Source organism: Tetrao urogallus (assembly GCF_951394365.1).
Source record: "Tetrao urogallus genome assembly, chromosome: 17".
Taxonomy (NCBI): Eukaryota; Metazoa; Chordata; class Aves; order Galliformes; family Phasianidae; genus Tetrao; species Tetrao urogallus.
In genome coordinates, this window is record NC_136830.1 from 3,638,301 (window position 1) to 3,657,115 (window position 18,815).

The 18,815-nt window shown below is 40.0% G+C and overlaps 1 protein-coding gene across 1 annotated transcript in view; it reads left to right on the plus strand.

The window, feature by feature from the left end:
* TMEM132D (transmembrane protein 132D) overlaps positions 1–18,815 on the plus strand; it is a gene marked incomplete at both ends in the record, with an annotated part of 192,715 nt that overhangs the window by 155,511 nt on the left and 18,389 nt on the right. Inside the window, one exon of the mRNA XM_079543845.1 lies at positions 1,765–1,908. Coding sequence (XP_079399971.1) covers positions 1,765–1,908 — 144 coding nt within the window. The remainder of the gene's footprint in view (positions 1–1,764; positions 1,909–18,815) is intronic.

Genomic DNA, 18,815 nt, shown 5'->3' on the forward strand with positions numbered 1-18,815 from the left:
AAACTTAATTGCAAATCTTCCCAAGATCTCGGTTGCCTGAGTAATATATCCTCTTCTGAGCACAAACTTGCACTCATGACAGATGGGCCTTACAGTACAGTTCTCATATTGATATAAATTGTAATTTCAAAATATCTGAAGGGCTTTTGTGTTGAGGGAGGGAGAGGATTTTCATAAATTCTTTTTTTGTGAAATCCTATTTCACCCTCCCCTAAAGATCACGGGGAAGATGGGAAAACTTTAGCAAAGCAGCTTTCAAAAGAACATGAGCTTTTTTCTTTCTTTACATATTGCTTTGAGTCGGAATAAAGTATCTCTATTTCTTTAAGTGATAAGAAAAGGTCTCTTTGATCCATACCCTTTAGATGAGAAAAGTCTCAGTTTCTCCTCCTTAGCCCAAGAGGCAGTAGGGGGAGTCATCATCTCCCAGTAACTCAATTTCAGTCTCTTACTTTATTGTCTTCCATGAGTGAAATCAGGTCAATCTCAAAGCTCATAGCGTGAGCTATTTAGGTAGTGAGCAGTTAGCACTTGGGGGGCTTTGGAAGCATTTATTTCACGAGAGATAGCTGAAATCAAGAGCCTCTTGTTCTATGGGATAGTCTGTGATTCGCAGGCATGATTCTGAAAAGCTCAGAGACCTTTCCAGGAGTGAGCAATATTCTACAATAAGGAGATGAAGAATTCAGGGACCAGTTTGGGCTTCCTGTGTATCTTGGCACAAGTCAGCAGTTCCTGCTGTGCACGACTGACATAACATCTAGGTAACTGAGGGTGCTGCTTAGCCCTGTGCTCTTCACATAATCAGAACTTGGTGCTAGAAGTAATAAATCAAATGGAAGGTGCAGATTTTGTGATAATCCTCACAGTGATGATATACTTGTAACACACGTCACTGCAGAATTTGCTTAAGGAGCCTAAACCTTCCCAGCATCCTTCCTTTTTGAGAGAGGATGGGTTTGCATGAGCCTCATTAATAGATGAGATAGATTTATATAATGACTTGAGTTGGAAGGGACCTCAAAGTTCATCTCGTTCCAACTCCCTTACCATGGACAAGAAACAATTGCAGACAGTTCTTGCCTATAACTACCCAACATGAGGAAGGATAAATCCTAAAAAGCCTGGCTAGAGTCTGATTACCTACTGCCCTGCATTGCATGAAGCCCTTTGGATGAGGCCAGAAGGGCAGCACTCTAATTCCCTAGGTAGTAGAGCAAGAGAACCCAGATCTTTCCTGTCACAAGAGGCACTGCCACTAGCCATTCTCATTAGTTGTAAATTAGGGGACATGAGCTGGATCTGCCAACTTGCATCTTCAAGGCCAGCCTAAAGCCTGCATTTAAGGCTAGAATTTCTTTTGTATATATGTATTTTGGATAAAACAGCCAAACTGAAGGTATGTTATTTTTTTTTGTGATCAGCATGGTCACTAGTGAGCTCAGGATGGAGTCTTCACTGTTGCTAGAAGCAAGAAATGTCTTGTTAGTATGGCACAGAATCATGCCTTGGGCGCCAGGTTGCTCTGACACCTGATGAGTATTCATGAAAGAGTAACGAGTGTATGATGAATGTCTTAACAGTCCTAAGTCAGAACTGGAAATTTTGTTCCAGGATGGAAGGGAGGACATTTTTTCTTTCTGCCTACCGTGTTGGGAATAATTCTTAGAATTGTCTTTAGAAATTAATGTAATGCTGATTCTAGGTGGTATTAATGAAGTAATAGTGAAATATGCTAATCAAAAGGGCTTTTTTGTCTCTTAGGAAGCAGAGATCCTGAACACAGCTATCCTCACTGGGAAAACAGTGGCTGTCCCTGTCAAAGTGATCTCTGTAGAAGATGATGGGACTGTGACTGATCTTCTGGATTCTGTGGAGTGCAGATCATCAGATGAAGATGTCATTAAGGTAGGCTCATACTGCTTCATTGCACCAAGGGAGAGGCCCAACAAAACAGTCATGTTCTCTAATGTGACAATTCCTTTCTTTTTCTAACTGTTATATTGCCAAGAAACTAAGGTTTATTATCACTGTTATGTGTAGATTGGTTCGGTGGAGCAATGAAACAAACAGGAAATTGCATATATTCCAATCTACGTGTCAAATACTTGGAACTGCCTGTCACTTCCCACCTTTGAAAAGTATTTTCAGAGTTCATTCTATCTCTGCTTTTTACTCTTCAGTTATATGGGTTGTGTGGGGTCAGGAAAGTTGGCAGCTGATCTTCTAGAAAAGGAAATAGTTCCTCTGAAGTTAGTTTGCCACACTGATATAGGAATTGTGTGTCTCAAAGCTCATGTCTTTTCTTGGTACTAAGCTGGTCATGTACTGCAAACATTAGCTTTGAAATTGTGATTCTCTGCAGCTAATAGAGTGCCCCACAGAAAGCACGTTGCCTGCCAGTCATGGACTGGAAACTACTTGATAAGACACTTGACCAATGGATTTACTCTGTACAACAGCTATGTAGGCTGATCTTTGAAAGATAAGCAGCAGCAGCAGACAATATAATGGCACTCGTACCTTTTACTCTCAGTGTATGCTTCTTCAGTAAATGATGAGGAGACATCTTGCAGGAAGATTTCTAAGCCACCGTTTTTGTTGAAATCTTAGGGTCAGGATGGACCCTCAAGAGGTGTACTGATTCATGAAGACATTCATCTTGTACCAGTAAACATTGAAAGTTTATAAGAAGCCCTGAATATTTCTGCTCAGGTTAGTTAATGGCTCATGTACATTAATTGCAGTGGAAGCCACAGTCGACCATGACGATTACTGGAGATAGTGGAAGGCATTCCAGCATGGTGACAGAAATGTTGGCTCATGTACAGCAGCTTATATGCTTTTGCAAACTTATGCATGGCTGTCACATGAGAAGACAAAATAAGAGACGTGGCTACAAATAAACATTCTTTCTTTTTTTAACATAACCAGCATGTCACAAAATGATTAAAAATACTCCATGCCACCCCTCCAGCTGCTGGAAACCACTGTTTTCCCATTAACTTTTGTGAACTGCACCATATTGAGGACTTGGCCTTTGTGAAATTTGCCTTAGACTAAAACTGACTGGAATGCTAAGCATTCTTCATCTTACCTTTGTTCATTTTACTTTAGATTGAAATGGCTGAGGGTACTGTTTATCTCCAAGCAGGCCTCTTTGGGCCCCATTAGCTGAAAAAGACTCTTCCTGGTGGAGGTAGTTGTCTTTAAAGGAAAAGAAGAGTGCAGGCGCTTATTTATTACTGTCATATGGGAGAACTGCTGGAAGTTTGATGTGTAACTTTATGTCACAGAGGGGATGACAATCTGGAGCAGGGTAATTGAAGAATAGAGCTGGGTATGGATTTAAATAATCTCCCTTGAATTTTTTCTAAGCAGATTTAGCTTTTTGTCAAAATGTTGTAAGGTTGATACTTATTGGACTTGTTTTAAGCAATTTCTTCATGATAATTTCTTTTACACAAGATGAGCCCATGCAATTTAGAAGTCCATCTTCACTTATGTTTTCATTTTAGAATCTACTCAGGTCTTCTATTTATCTGAATAGCCACCATGCTGGCATTTTCTGATTAAATGTCTTTCTGACTGTCTTAATCTAGACAACTTTTTTGCTTCTATGGAGCCCCTTAGAATCTGATAAATCTGCCAAATACAGCAAATTGATGAACTGAATCTAAGTTTTAAAATATAAAGAAATAATTTGTTTTTCTTGCCTTGGGTTGTTGAAGTTAATGAGCTAAGTCTTCACTCATATAAATTAATTAACTTTTCAATTTATTCAGAGAACTGGAAAAATAATTTGAAAGCAAATATATCATCTGGAATATATTTTAAACATTAATTTTATTTTCTGCAGTTCTTGTTTATCAAATCATTTTGTTTTGGCCTATATAAACCTCCAACTGTTTTGGTATATAATATGTTCATCTCTTACCCTGGCAAAGAACTTAAAGTGGTAGTAATTCCTATGTATGTATCTGTCATCTGTAAATTCATTAATGTACCTATAAAGGTTTATGTGCTTTTGATATATATACGCTTTCACATTGATGCTAATGACAAGACCTACAGCAAACAGAAAATCTAGTCAGAGAAAAGATGTTCCAGGCTTCTACAAACATCCCACTAAAGTTCACTCCTCTGCAGTAGAATGGCAGATTTCAGGAGCATTAAAATGAGTCACCGGTTTAAAGTGAGCTTTTAATTGAAAATGTCTGAGTTTTCAGTTTACCTGCTCTGTTTCAGACCAAGCCTTATTCACAGACATCTTATGTAATGAAGATAAAGCTATACAATTAGTGGCCAGCCTTCAGCATGCAACAGTAATTAGAGTTTCTATTCTCTGGGCATTAGAGAAAGGAAATAAAAAATGGGAGAAAATGTCTGCTCTAAATGCCCATTGAAATATAAAGTCTTAGGTTTCTATGTCTTCACTGTTACAGGATTTTCAACACATCTGTCACGTAACATCTTTTATTCCTTCTGTTTTTTGTGTTGTTTGATGAAGAATTTAAGCTCATTCTCCCTGTTGGATGTTAGTATCTCCACTTAACTTCTAGTTACAGGAGCCACATTTATTACTCACTTCTTTCGCTGCGGATTTCAAAGCACTTCTACCAAATTGCATCTACCTGAACTTGGTTGAATAAGTCACAACAGAATTTAGTCCACTTAAACAATATCACTAATGGCAAAAGATGGCGTGAAATGATTTAGCCTACACTGATGGAGTAACCATTCCAAAATAAGGGAGGCAAATTACAGACTGCTTCACAAATGAGAATGGCCCCTTTTTTAGCCTTACCAAAGCAGAGAAATCTCCAAAGCATCACTTTTCAATGCTCTGCATTTTCAGTCTTTTCAGAGAGAGATACAAAACTGTTCCAACTGTTCCACATCTACGTAGTAGGTAGCTACTCCCAGTCAGGTGAAGGCTTAATAGCTACTTTATTCTGATTGCTTTGGAATATATGAAGGAGGTAACAAAGCACATGGCAATTTCTAAGATATTACTTCAGATAAACAGAACTTCCAGTAACGCTTAGCCTGGTTCTATCTGTGGCAAAATAACATCTTTCTAACCAAGTGGTAGACTTAATAGAAAGTGAAGTATCAGAGCACCTAAAACAGCCTGAAGCAAACAGTGTTTTAAAACATTAAACTTTCAGCAGCTGCTTCTCTTCTTCCTTACTCTGTGTGCACTACAGGGGAAAGTTGAGTTCTTTTAAAATTGGTGGAGTGACAGAGTACAAAATCAGAGGAGAATGTAGTCAGGTCCAGGATTTTATCTGCTCCCTGGTTTAGCATTGGCAGTCTCAGTGCTGTTGCTTCTGTCATGCACACCGTTGAGGGCAGTTCATTTGAGATTCTTTCTGCAATACAATTTTGGACACATCATCACACAAGTTTTCAGCTGGAAAAGATAACCACCATGTGTGCAGGTGAAGACATGGCCACAGAAATGGAGGTGTTGAGAAGATGCACCAGTATTTAGACACAAGTGTATGAAGAATCCCAGTTTCCCTCCTATTTCTTAAGTTTAAGCCACAGTAAGAGTGGTTTGAGTTGTGTGTTATATCTTGATTGAGTTTAATAGCTCACCTGGTGCAAAGGAAGAAGCCTGTGTTCATCCTGGCCTGTGTCTGTCCAGTGAGTCACTGGGAGGAGAGGGCAGAGGGAGAAATGCAACCTGCAATGTGGGTAGAGCAGAGCAGAAGATGAAGAGCAGCAAAGAAGAGCAAGCCCCTGTTTCAGAAGTCACAGTCTATTCCACTAGCTAACCACGATGTGAAATATTCAGGAGAGGTTGTCACAGAGGTTTTATAGCTCAGGGTTCAGAGCATCCAAGTGGAAGGGAAAAGTGGATGTGGTCCATGTAGTTTGTTGTGTGATATGAAAGAAGATACTTTCCCATCAGCAAATGGGATTTTGTTTAGATTGAACACTTGCACAGACTATGGTTGTTTAGGGCTGAATTTATGGAAAAATAAATCTTTGCCTGGAGGTTTGGGTGAAGATCAAGTTCAATCTGCCATGGTTTTCCACAATATAATGTGGTTTTTCTCACCAGCTGAACTGCCTTATTTCATTCCAAATAACTTTGATCTGTCTTGAAACAAACATTTGATTTAAGTCAGCAAATGGATGTTTTTATTTTCTGCTACGTCTAAACATTTCATTTTGATAGAAAATGATGAAATCATGTCCTGTCATTTCAGCTCAATTTCAGTATTCCTGACATCAAAATCTTTCTGAACTTTTTACCTTAGGAGGAAGCAACTGTGAGAAAGAAAATACTTTTCCTGGTCTGATCTAGTAAAGAGGATACAGGACAAACTCAGAAATACACAGTACTCAAAATAAAAGTTGAGTGCTGCTGATGTTGGTTTTCAAGGCAGAAGGAACAATGCTATTATCTCTCCGGTATGAAGAGCAGTCATGGCAAAGATGAGTTCTGAATGTAGAAGTGATGTAACAGTCCCACATCTTTCAGGAACCATCCAAAACTCACCCAAAGGTTTATTGGTGGAGTTGTTTGCCTTTTTCTCATCACCCATATTGAAAATCCCAGTATGAGTGGGACAGTTGAGTGCGTAATTCTTGAAAAGGAACTTTTTCCAAATTCTGCAGAAGATACCAACAAGTCTGTTTAATGGGAAAGGATGTGCGCTCCTTTCGAGCCATGATGATAATATTTCTTTCTGTGGTATTTCTGTTACACTGTTGGGACAAATGTGTTTATACATAAGAACAAGACAAAATTAAAGAATACCAAAACAGATGTCAAAGAGGATCTGAGTGAGGAATTCTGTTGAATACGGAGTCGGGGATCATGGCTTCATGGCTTCACTTCTTAGTCACTGATATGAACAGTTTATGATGAGAGGAAGACAGCTAGTAGTCAGCAGTGATTGTGAGAGATTCGAAAGAAACTGTAATGACCAGGTTTGTAGAGCTGTTCTTTTTGCAGAAAGGCAATTTTGAATTTCTTCTTCTATTTTTTCTTGGTGTTGGAGAAGAGGTAGCTTTTGAGTACAAAGATTTGAAATTCTGGAAAGTGTTCGATTTCATAGCTTGAGCATTGGAATGAGCTGGCATTGTATAGGCATTTCCCTGCTGTCGTATCGTTAGTCTGGTGCCATCCATGTGGAAGGCTTATCCTGGTCCTGTGCCTATGAATCCCTCTAGTAAAGATACTTGGGAATATGTTCTTCCAAGTGTTTTGCCTATTTCTGAGAGTCAGATTTGTACAGCAAGAAAAAAAAACAAACCATGTAGAAATGTCAAAATCAATTCCCTTTTCAAAAGGGATTATGTGTCTTACTTTTTTCAGCTGCTTTCAAAACTCAATTCATTGTGTGCTGTATCCCAGCGCTGAGAAGTGCTCCATCATCTCAATAAAAAGAGATTGGATGACCTCTAGAAGGACTGATGTGAAGACAAAGTAGGGAGCAGACAAGCTGAATGCGAAAAGAAATTTATTTTCTTCTCTATTCCACTGGGCTAAGCCAGCAGTGCCTTACTGAAGCGCATGATGTTGCACTGATATAAATGAAAGCTAAATTGGGCTCAGAGCATCCAACAGCACCTATCTCCAAAACTGAACCTGACATCAATCATTATAACCTGTGATTCTTTAAAAAGTTCCCTTTAGCTTTAATACTCATTGTGTTGTTCAGTTGCAGTGTCTGTCTGCCACTTTCTTTTAGAAGATGTGCTTTTTATAGCTCCTGGTGCCTGCTCTAAGCCATCCTCCAGATCATGTGCTGCTTTATTGCTACCTAGTAAATAGTTACAAGATGCCATATTGTCCTGATTTCAGCTGGGATAGAGTTAATTTTCTTCCTAGAAGCTGCTATGTAGCTGTGTTTTGGATTGAGGATGAGAAAAATGTTGATAGCACGCTGGTAGCTGCTGCTGGACAATGCTGCACAAAGCCAGGGATGCTTCAGTGCCTCGTGCTGCCCTGGCAGTCAGGAGCTGGGGGTGCACACATGGTTCAGAGGGGACACAGCCACTGCCTGTAAGTGTTGGGTAGGCTGAGATCAAAAGGACATCATGAACTCAGGACTTATAATGATTTTTAGTGCTCTCTTCACAGGTAATGAATAAAGAGTCCGCACAAGTGGTTAATCTTGGGTTAGGATTTTAAGCATTACAGATCCTAATAAGGGCTCAGTCTGCATACATTGTGTGACTTTTGATTTTCGTTTCATTTGCCTGTGCCTTAATAAGATTAGATAACAATTGGAGAACCCATTGGATGGGTTTTCAGATGCTATATTGAAATGTGCTGGTTGTAGCGCAGGCTCTGGCATATGCTTTTAGATGTGACATCGGTGTGCTATTGTGGTCTTTGGCATGCCATTTATTTGATCTATCTTAGCCTAGACACATACAAAAGATATATAATGGTTTTGAATTACCTTGACAGATAAAGAGCATTAATATTAAATCCTTGAAAAGTGCTTTGAGATCTCTGAATAAAATGTACCCTCTAAGCATCATCATTATGTTTGTTAATAATATACATACCTCTAACTAGGACAGAGCACAGGCTATTTAGGAAGCACTCCTGTTAAACTTAATCACAGCACATAAAAATAAGTGTCATGATGTAGTATTACTGGCTGAGTAAGGATTTAGAAACATTTTCAGATTTCTTTTACAACAGAGGACATGCAGATCTGCTGACTGAAAATTTCTTCCACTTTATCCAGTTGTGGACCATTTTGCATTAATTTCTAGGAGTGATCTTGCAACTCTTTTCGTGGAGCTGAACAGATAAGGACATCAGGCCACAAACTAAACAGCTTTGTCTTAGGCAAGATGGGATCGACTTCTCTCTCCAGTCTCTGTTGATGCTAACAACATGACTAACACCCAGCTAGCAGTATGCAGCCCTTAACTCAGCCTCATCTTTCACTCCTCTTGTGGTTCTGCAGTAGCTATCCAGTTGTTCGATACTGTCTATTATTTGGTCCTTGCTGTTTCTTAAATACGTTTCTGTTTTCCTGTCCTTACCTACCCTTTGAGTTGTCAGCTTTTAGCCTTCTTGTATCAGTGCCCTTGGTAACCTTTTCTGAAAACTTCCAGACAATGAAATATTCAGCGGTATCCTAATGTCTCCTAAGGCCCATATATAGCTCATGCAGTTTCTTATTCAAGAAGGTCTCAACTTTTGCTTAGAGAGCGAGGTAAGCTTAGGCAGAGTCCAAAGGTATCCTATGAAGGGCCAATTCATCCTTTCTCTGAGATGTTTTTGCTGTACAATAATCAAATTAAAAACAACAACAAATGCTGTCCTTAAGTACTTCAGCAGCCCTGTGTTTCAGAGGCAGATGTTGTGGAGTGGTTTTCTTCTATCAAGTGCAGTGCAGTCCTGGCCTGTGTGCTCAGCTCTTCACTGCTTTCCCATTCTGACATTCAGCTACCTGCTTACTTGTTCTCTTTGCAGTTATTTATAACATTGATGTAGTGCTTCTGAAAGACTTTCAGGAGCAGGAGAAAGTAAACAAGTAAAGCACATCTGAAAAATGCTTTTAGATGTCAGAATACAAGGGGTTATCTGAGTCCAGTTTATTTTAATAAATAATTATCTGTAGCAGTCTCATTCTTTACACGTGAGAGGATCTGGTCTCCTGCATACTCTGAGGTTGTGGTATGCGTGCTGTATTTGTTTGCAGGAGCCAATGATGCTTTTGTCTCATATCATCTACCCGTAGAAATGCTGAACAACTTTCCAATTTCAGCCACATTTTGCATTATTACTTTAACTTATTGTTGGATTGGAGCTATTTAAGCACCAAATCCAATTGATTTTACCAGAAATTACAGACCTAAAGACTAACCATAACTGTTCTTAATGGTTATTCAAGTTTATTTAAAGTACGAACATGAATTGTGAGCAGATGGGATTTCAGAGAAAGTTTATATTTTCTCCCAACTTATATAATCTCTTCTTTCTGTTTAATCTCAATTAAATTGCAATTGACTATCACTCAAAGAAAGAAGTCAGGCCCAGTCTCACACACACATACAATTTCTGCTGATGATTAGATCTTATTTCTGCCACTAAAAATCCGAAGTGAATGCAGTTTAGTTAATGAGATTGCTTTGGACTTTATTTGATGATCAGAAGAGTCTGTTCCTTGCAGAGAATATTTTTTGTGTCTGTGTACAGCTCTCACCATCACTGGAGGGTTTGGCATCAGCTTAATGCTGAAAGCAAAGATCAGCCCGAGCCAATTTTAGCTGTTTCAGTGCCATAGCCAAAAGTCAGCACATGTTTCCTTGAAAGTTCTTCACACATTTCGATGACGCCGAGCTGAGTTTCAAGCTTGTAACAAATCTTGAAAGCAGCTGTTTCCCTAGGGCTGAGAATTTCATCACAAGGATTTCACACAGTTCTGTAGACAGGATAGGAAGCAGTCCCTCTGGCAATACTGCTGTACATACTATGCTAATTTTTGAAGACACCTTGACAACTAGTTTTCCAAATTGTGCCCTTTGTTGCCAGGTTAAACAATGTATGTGTCGAATCCCATCTCCCACTCTCACTCTTCTAAGTAGATTCAGCTGGGCTACATTCATTGATATTTATTTCTTTGGATCTCAGGCTGTGGGAAAGCTGTGCACAGGTTTGAGTAACCTCTTCCTGCATTTTTAGCATCCAGATCCAACAGTTATCATTTGATCTCACAGTTTCCTCCATTGGCTGGATTGGATTTCTTGTTGTTGTTGAGACTCTGAGAAAACTGAGACATAAAACAAGATGTTGAAATTAAATGTGTGCCCACCACAGAAAAAATGTAGGAAAGCGAACGTGGAAATTACCAGAGGGCATGAATCAAGATGATTCCAGGATAAGATGAACTGAGAGAGGACGTCCTTTGCTTAGCAGCACAGGAAGCAAATCAAGAGGTAATGTTTTTTGTGCTGGGAGGATAAGAGTTATCTGCAGTGGAAGAGTCTCTTTCCCACTCTGTCATCAGCAAAATATGAGTCATATGCTTTACATACAGTCAAGGGTGAAATGCTCAGCTGTTTGCAAACTTCTTGTTTAAAAAATTGTGTATAGTCAGATACTTTTGCCAGAGGTTGCTGTAATATGTCAAGACTATGACAATCCTCTAAGGCCATAAACTACCCCCATGGATATCTCTGGATTTGGTAGTAATTGACTTTGTCTGTTCTGTCATTTACTCTGTTTTTTTAGTGAAATGATCCAAGGAAGAATTAGAAAAACAACTTGGATTATAATATTGAGGTTTTGTCTGTGATGTGAGGTCACTGAGCTTGCATCGTCTAACAGGAGTTGAGCACTGGGCTTAAGTTTTTATGGCAAATATAATTCAAGAGATCATTTTAGGTGCAAGATGAAATCTGTGCTTCTCCCTGGCAAAGTCTGACAGCAAGAGTGCCATGTCCCACCAGCTCTCAGGAAAGCTCTCATTCCCCAAACAGCTGCAATAAGTTGAAGATGTTCTACTGAATCCTCAGATTTATCGTAATAATATAATAATAATATGTAATAATTACGCTTTTCTTTTTCAAAATAATTCAGATGCAAACCCTCTGTTCAGCCCCACCTGTTATCTCTAGCACACAGGATGGAATTAGTAGGAACACTTTTATGTTTTCTGGAGCCTGGTGTCTGTATAGATCAGTTGTCTGCTATCAGATTTTATGGGTGCTTCAAGGCTGCCCTATGGTTTTAATGAGTTTTAATGAGCTAAATGTTAACGAGACTATCACTCAGACAGGCCTCACTGGATCTTGGCATTTTTCTCTTCCTGGGAATGCCCCCGAAGCTCTTCTGTCAGAAGCTGACACTGCAGTGACCACTCCAGTTATTTACAAGTGAAAACACCTTTTATATTTTCTGTACTCTTTATAGAATGACAGGAGTGCAGGTGAGCCAGAGCTATGGGACCAAGAGCAACTGAGTACATCTCCTAGGTCTGAGATGTTACCTGCTTAGCTAGGAAGGGAAATAAAGGAAGAGAGTGTTGAACATAATGGGATTCTGCCTGCATTGGTATAATCATAAAACAGAGCCAGATTACTGAGAGTGGTTCTGTTATAAGGGTGGAAATGGGAATAAAATGAATGCCACTTTCATAGGGGATGGGGCACCACCATGATCTCCCACTGTCTAATTGTCTGTTCCACTAAACACTTATCTAACTTGCCTGGGGCTTTTGTGGGGTTGCATCAAGTCTTTCATTTGTTAGAGTCATATTATTCCCTTTCACGTGAAATGTAGCTCAAAAAAGAGAAAAGAGCAGTTTCTAATTAAGCTCCTGCCTAGATCCATTATAGCTTCTGAAGTGATTGGAGCAGGGAGATAAAGAACTATAATGAGCACGGTATGTAAATATAGATGTAAAGTTTGTTTGGAGGGATGGGGGTTAGAGGCCAGATATCGTGAAACCAGACATAAAGCCTCTGGGTAGAAATTCAATCAGTGCATTAGTTATCATGGATTTTCATAAAAATAAAGTAATAATGCACATTCATGTTTCAGTTCATAAATGTGAAGTGACAGGCTATGACTTAGCCACTGAAATGATATTATAGACCCAAAAAAAGAATAATAGAGGAAACTGAGAAAGCAGAAGAGATGGTTGTAATAGAATTGAGCGTTGGTATAAATAAAAATCATGAAAGGGAGATTGATTTAATGCAAGATATGAATGTCAGAAACTCAAGGTGTTAAAAAGATCATTGGCTCATCTGGTAAAGCATCCCTAAGGCTGCAGAACTTCTAGCTGAAAGAGCCAGGTCTGCTTGAAGTAGATGAACGTGCTTTAAAATTGTATGAGGAATAATGTATTGGGGGAAACATGCTTCTGCTCCACACACAGTTCATTAATAAGTCGTGCAGAAGAGGAAGAAGCATATATTGATCCACTGGAAAATTATCTTTTCTTGCCTGTATTGATAGAAGACTTAAACGTAGATATGGGAGTGAGAAATTGTTTTAATTCAGAAAGTCTAAATAGCAAACATTTCCCTTCTAGCTAGTTACAAAGATTTGGAAGAAAACAGTCTTAGTGAAGTAAGTTGGCCAGGCTACATCTGTGATTGGTGTTTTGTACATAAAAACAGGTAGGACAGGCACAGATTTCATTTGAGTGATGTCTCCATTTAAGTGTCTGCTAATGTGGAAAGATTTATTTTAACTTGTAAAAGTCTTTTAGGCTTCACACACACCCATCTATCTCACTGCAAAGAAGCTAAAATCTGCCTTGTTTGCACATGTCTGAGGGAAGAAGGCTCAAAGTTCCAGATGTAACTGTGCTAAGTTCTCCTCACAGTAGCTGAGAGTGACAGAACAACTCTTTTTTTGGTACTGGTTTGTGTAAAAAAGAATATAGCAGCCAATAAATTGGAGTGTGGCTTGGTTCTCGTCAGTCCTACAGGCATGAGTAACTACACATTGAGATTTTGGAGCTGTCATAGTTCTGTTGATAGTTTTGCATCTTTAATTTTCCCTTCATTATATGGAATTCTGCTTTTCAAACAAACAGAAACAAAAGTCTTGGGAAGGCTTTTAACAGCTGGGTGCCAGTGGGAAAAGTCCATATACCTGCACAGAGTCTGGGTGCAGCACAGCCAGAAGAACCCAGAAGAACCCAGGGAGGAACTGTACATATCCTGAAATTTTCTCTTTCTATGATTTTTCATGCTGAGGATCACCTCTGCTTCCGAAAAAAAAGTAAATAAAATCTGAATAACCTTAGCGAGTCCCTCATATCATCTTCCTGGGGCAGACAGCCCTCATTGACCTAAGGGTGAAATAGGAAGTGAAATGGCTCACCTACAAATCTCGCAGCAGATAATGAATTCCCAGGGCCGTTCAGAAGGTTGTGTGGAGCCTGTGGAACATCACCTGCTGTAAGGAGGTGATCCCTCTTTGTCAGTCTTGCCCTCCCTATGAATTGATGAGCAGCAATCATCAAATGCATGCAACTTCTTTCATAGCAGATCTTGAGACTTAGTGTAAATGAGCAATGGCACAAGAGGATAGTTGGCAGGGCACCAACGAAATTTCTACTCTTCTGCCAGTGACAAATGTATGCTTAGCCAACACAGTGATACCAAATCAGCCCAGCTTCTGCTCTGCTTGAGTGAAAAAGATAAGTCTGTGATCAATTGGAATTGCAGTAGCAGATTGGGCTCTGTACAGTTGCAGTAATATTTAGCCCTGTCATCTGTGGTCTGCTCAGCCCACTGATGAGTGTGAAGGATAAAACCAGGGCGGTCTCCTGCCAGCTTGCCGTGCTCAGAGCTTGGCATTAATATGTGCATTTTTCCAGGGAGCTTTACGTATAGTTGGGCTGTCTGGTTTGTTCACATTGTTTGGAAATCAAGAGAAGGCACAGCTGCCCAGCTGCTCCAGGTGCCTGCCATTCAGGCCAGGGTATGCTTCTGCAGGGCGCTTGTGGATTAGCATAAGTGAAGCAGTAAAGTCTGATGAAGCTGAGCATGTCTGGCACAACATCAACGCTAAATACGTGTGTGTTGTTGGGTTTTGGCCATGAGGTCTTTGTAAAAGAGCAAGAGTATCTGCAGTGCCAGAGATCTGACAGGCTGCTCTGTCATTGGAGTTGGGAGCTCTGTAAAGGAGTGAAGGCATCACGTGTCCATCAGAATCTTGAACGTGAAATTCCTGAAGATCCTTGTGAAAGCAGCTCCTCTCACCCTTACCTTCCTGGGAATGTCTTCATGAATGTTTTCATAAATGGTTCTTTGGAGGTGGATATAACTGTCTTTGAAAGGAGGTGAAGGTCTGTCCAGGGCACTGCAGAACTTGATCAAGTTTTTCAATTTAACTATTAATATAATTCATTTCTAAACACTTAGACCATGCAAGATGTGTCAGGGCAGCGGGGCAGTGTGCTTTCAGATGCCAGCAACCTGGCTGTTTTTCCTTTTGGTTGTTTGAAGATAGTTCAGATAACAAAATTCAGGACTCACCTTGATTTAACAGTGAACAGATACAATGTGTGAGTGCTTGTCAGGTTGGAAAGCGTGTGAAAGCATCTGGAAGATCAAAGCAGCATGACTCCTATCAAAGTCAGTGGGGAACAAGCAACTGAAATCTTACAAAATGCTTACAAATTGTCCTTTACCTTCCATTCCCTGTCCTCGTGGAGGCCAGCTCTTGGTACATTTTATTGAATGTGTCCCTGTTGTCCTTTCATTGAAAGTGAAAGGAAGTTCAAAGCAGCTGTAGGCTCAGGTTAGCAGCAAGATCAACTGTTTTGAACTTGAAGGCCAAATGCACCTTGACTGCAGTGCCATGTAACCCCATTAGTTACATTAGGGCTGACAGGGAGAGAGCTAGAGCACAGTTTGGTTTTCTCTTTGGTTATAGTAACAAAAGCCAAAGTTTTTCTCATCTCATAGCCACCTCCTGTGTGTTTTAAAAACTGTTGTTGCTTTGCTGACTGTTAACCCCAAGCACATCACAGTCTATGTCCCATGTATCTGGTCTGTTCTTTCCTGCCCTGGAAGATCGATAGGCATGAGGCACGGATACTTGCTCTTAGCACATCTATGTCTCTTTCTGTACACTTACATTACATAGCACCTCTGTCTCCCAGCAGTACTGAACTTCAGTGACCAAGAACTGCAGTTCCCTGTTGCTGATAGTCCTGTGACAATCTAAACAGCTCGAAGTAAAACATTAAGGAACAAAATGAGCAGATAATGAATCTTTTCTGAAGTCAAACAGCAGAGGAGAAATAGAAATTGCTTCACCAATCCTCAGCTGGCCTTCTGTCCATTCTGTCAGTGTTTTTGTGTCATAAATTTTTCTGGGATGTGTGTGAGAGGAATCAGTTTCTGGCTTGGCTTTCCTATTTGTGCTTTCATGTTTTGCTTGATCATTCTCAAATTTCTGACAAACAAGGCCTCAATTCCAGCCCCAGAGAGCATTTGCATGTAGCACTTTGTGACCAAGGGGAAGCCACTTAAACACTGCATTCCTTCAGTTGCACATTGAGGATAATAATATCTATGCCATATAAACATATATTTGTATGAAAAAACACACACACACACACTTATGTCCACTAAGCTTTGAGATTTCACTCTCACTTTGCAAATGTAATTTGCAAAGCATTGGAGAATTTTTTCCTGCAAAATGTTGAGACACTTAGATAATAGGAATAGTTCAAATGTAGAATGTTCATCATCATCACCATTGTTATTATTATTTTATTCGAGTGCACCAAGAAAGAGATGCGGAAATGAAATAATATTGATCTGTGGCAATTTAACTGATCCTAAATCAGGTCTTTGTTTAGCTGCCTGAGGAAAATAAGATGCCTTTGCTCCCGTCTTTTTAATATGTTTTTTGTTTGAATTTTCTTGATTTAATGAAATGCAATCAATTTTCAGGCAATGTCTTGTCTTGCACATCAGAACACAAAAGCAATGTACGTTATTGTCGCTTTTGCTATAAATACAGGTTAGTGTAATATGCTTAGTGTTTTTTCACATCTTATTAGGAAAGAAGAGATTATGAAACAGCATTTGCTTTGTCTCTGTGCTGCAAACTTATTTAATTGCATTTGAGGAGCATTAATTATGTTGCCGCAAAGACTTCATTCTAAGTCATCAGGAAGGGAACATTTGGCTCCTGTTCAGAAGAGCTCGAAGGGGTGGCTTTCACATCCTCTTTTGGTGTCCAAAATACACTGCAGACAGAGAAGTTGTACATTACGTGGTTCATACCTGAATAGCTTAAAAATTGCTAAAGGTTTTGAAATGGGCTGAGGGGGGCACAGGTGTGGAAACCATTCCTTTTTTCCCCACTGCTGTCACAACACTGATCTTTTCTCTACTCTGTTATTTTTACCCAACTTTTTTCTTTGCTCTTATCTTTCTTGAATTGCATCTATTTATTTCAGAAAACTTTCTATACTATCACATCATTCTGAATGCTAATCCTGTTCACTGAACTACTTAATACCCCTCCCCGCTTGGCATGATCTGCAAGTTTAATGAAATTAATTAAATGGAAATTAAACTAAAGACTCCCATTGACTTCAAGGGGCACTGGAGTGAACCCAAACTGTCTTACATCTTTTAGAAGTGGTTCAAATGAAATACACTTATTGCTTTACAAGCCATTTTTGTAAGGGAAAAGACAGATGCATGCTGAATAATTCAGAGTCATTGTTGCTGACTGAGAGAGATTTAACTAATTTATCAAAATAATGACCTTTGTTCACAAAGGGGAGCAAGTGGCTTTAGATTGTTTCAGTCCCCAGAGGGATGCTGAAGGAGCCTGGGTTTTGCTCAGCGCCATTGCAAGGGGCTTGTGTGGGGATGTAAAATGAGCAGTGAACATTAGCAGCAGCAACGTTTGCAGGTGGTTGGAGATATGGTGGAATGATGATGAGATTTTCCTTGAAGACTGGTGCCACTACTCACTGTGTGGGAATCCTGGGCATACAAGGATCACTCCCATCCTGTTCCTAGCATGCACACATAGATGCATTGCTGTTGTTTCTCACCCTCTCTGCTAAAACAAAACCACTGGGCACTGAGAACTTGACATCTTCCAGAAATTATTGCAAAGAGAGCACGCACCCAGTAGAAGAGGCAGAGCAGGCAGCCTGCATGGAGTTTGCTTGATAACAAGCAAGCTGAGGACAGCTTTTTGGAGAGGAGTTTGCTAAAAACTGGTGGGTCAGACAGTGAACCCCCAGCCATGGCCACCAGCTGGCCAACCATCAGCACAGCCTGACGTCTGTGTGCCACACCTTACTGGTGTGAGGGGCAGCAAGCTCACAGCAATGTGCCATTTTGCAAACGAGTAAGAAAGTGATTTATCTTCAGTTGTTCAGAAATAGGCATCCCTAATAAGAGAAGGTTGTGGTAGTAGGTCAGGCAAGGACAGAAATCTCTTCATCGCTCTCACATCCTAGCCCACAGCTCTGGTGGGAAAGGACGTGTTCTCCCATTCTAATATAAACTTTGCAGTCACTTTTATAGTGAATGTGGTTTGGAAAACACTCTCTGGCATTTCAGTCTGTCCATGCTGACTGATACCAGCTTTCCTCTGATACTTGCGTGTTATGGGTACAGTTGTGCTTTTGAAGCACTGCCTTGCTTATATGTTCCTCTGCAAATGATTTTTGGCTTAAAAAGCCGTAGGTCTCTGTGAGAAATTTTTCATGCTTTACTGTTGCGTTGTTTCTCTCCAGTCACTGCAAGGTGTTGGCCAGCTTTCCAGAGCTTGGCGTGCATGCATGAGTGTATGTATATAGCAACAGATTTTTCCTTTTTCTTATAAGTGGTAATGTTGGATATCTGCCTGCTTCCCAGAGCAAGAGAACTAGGCTTTGGCTGTGCAAATTCAGTGCCAGAGGAGGGCTGAATCTTCAAGACGTTCTGAAACCATACTATTACCAAGATGGAAATATCTTTGTCCTTGTAACACTAACCTCGAAAGACTGCCATTGCTAAACACATTTCATCTTCTTTTCCCTGTGTTGAAGTGACTGAAGTGCAGTGCATTTGCTCAGGATGGTGTCTAAGTTACAAAAGTAATTTCAGCAGCATTTGGTCATTATTCTATTAACCACCAGCTGAGCTGTGGCTTAACTCAAGAAGCTGCCTGCAGATCTGTGCTCATGGGACACTGAAGTCTGAGAACACTGAAGAGTTCAAACTCTCTACTCTGCTTTCATCATGGCCTTCTCTTCTCCCTGCAGGGTCTTTTCATTTGCTTCTCCTGCATGGCTCTCACCACCTTTAAGTCAGTGGAAGTCTGGTTTCATGCTTGGCTT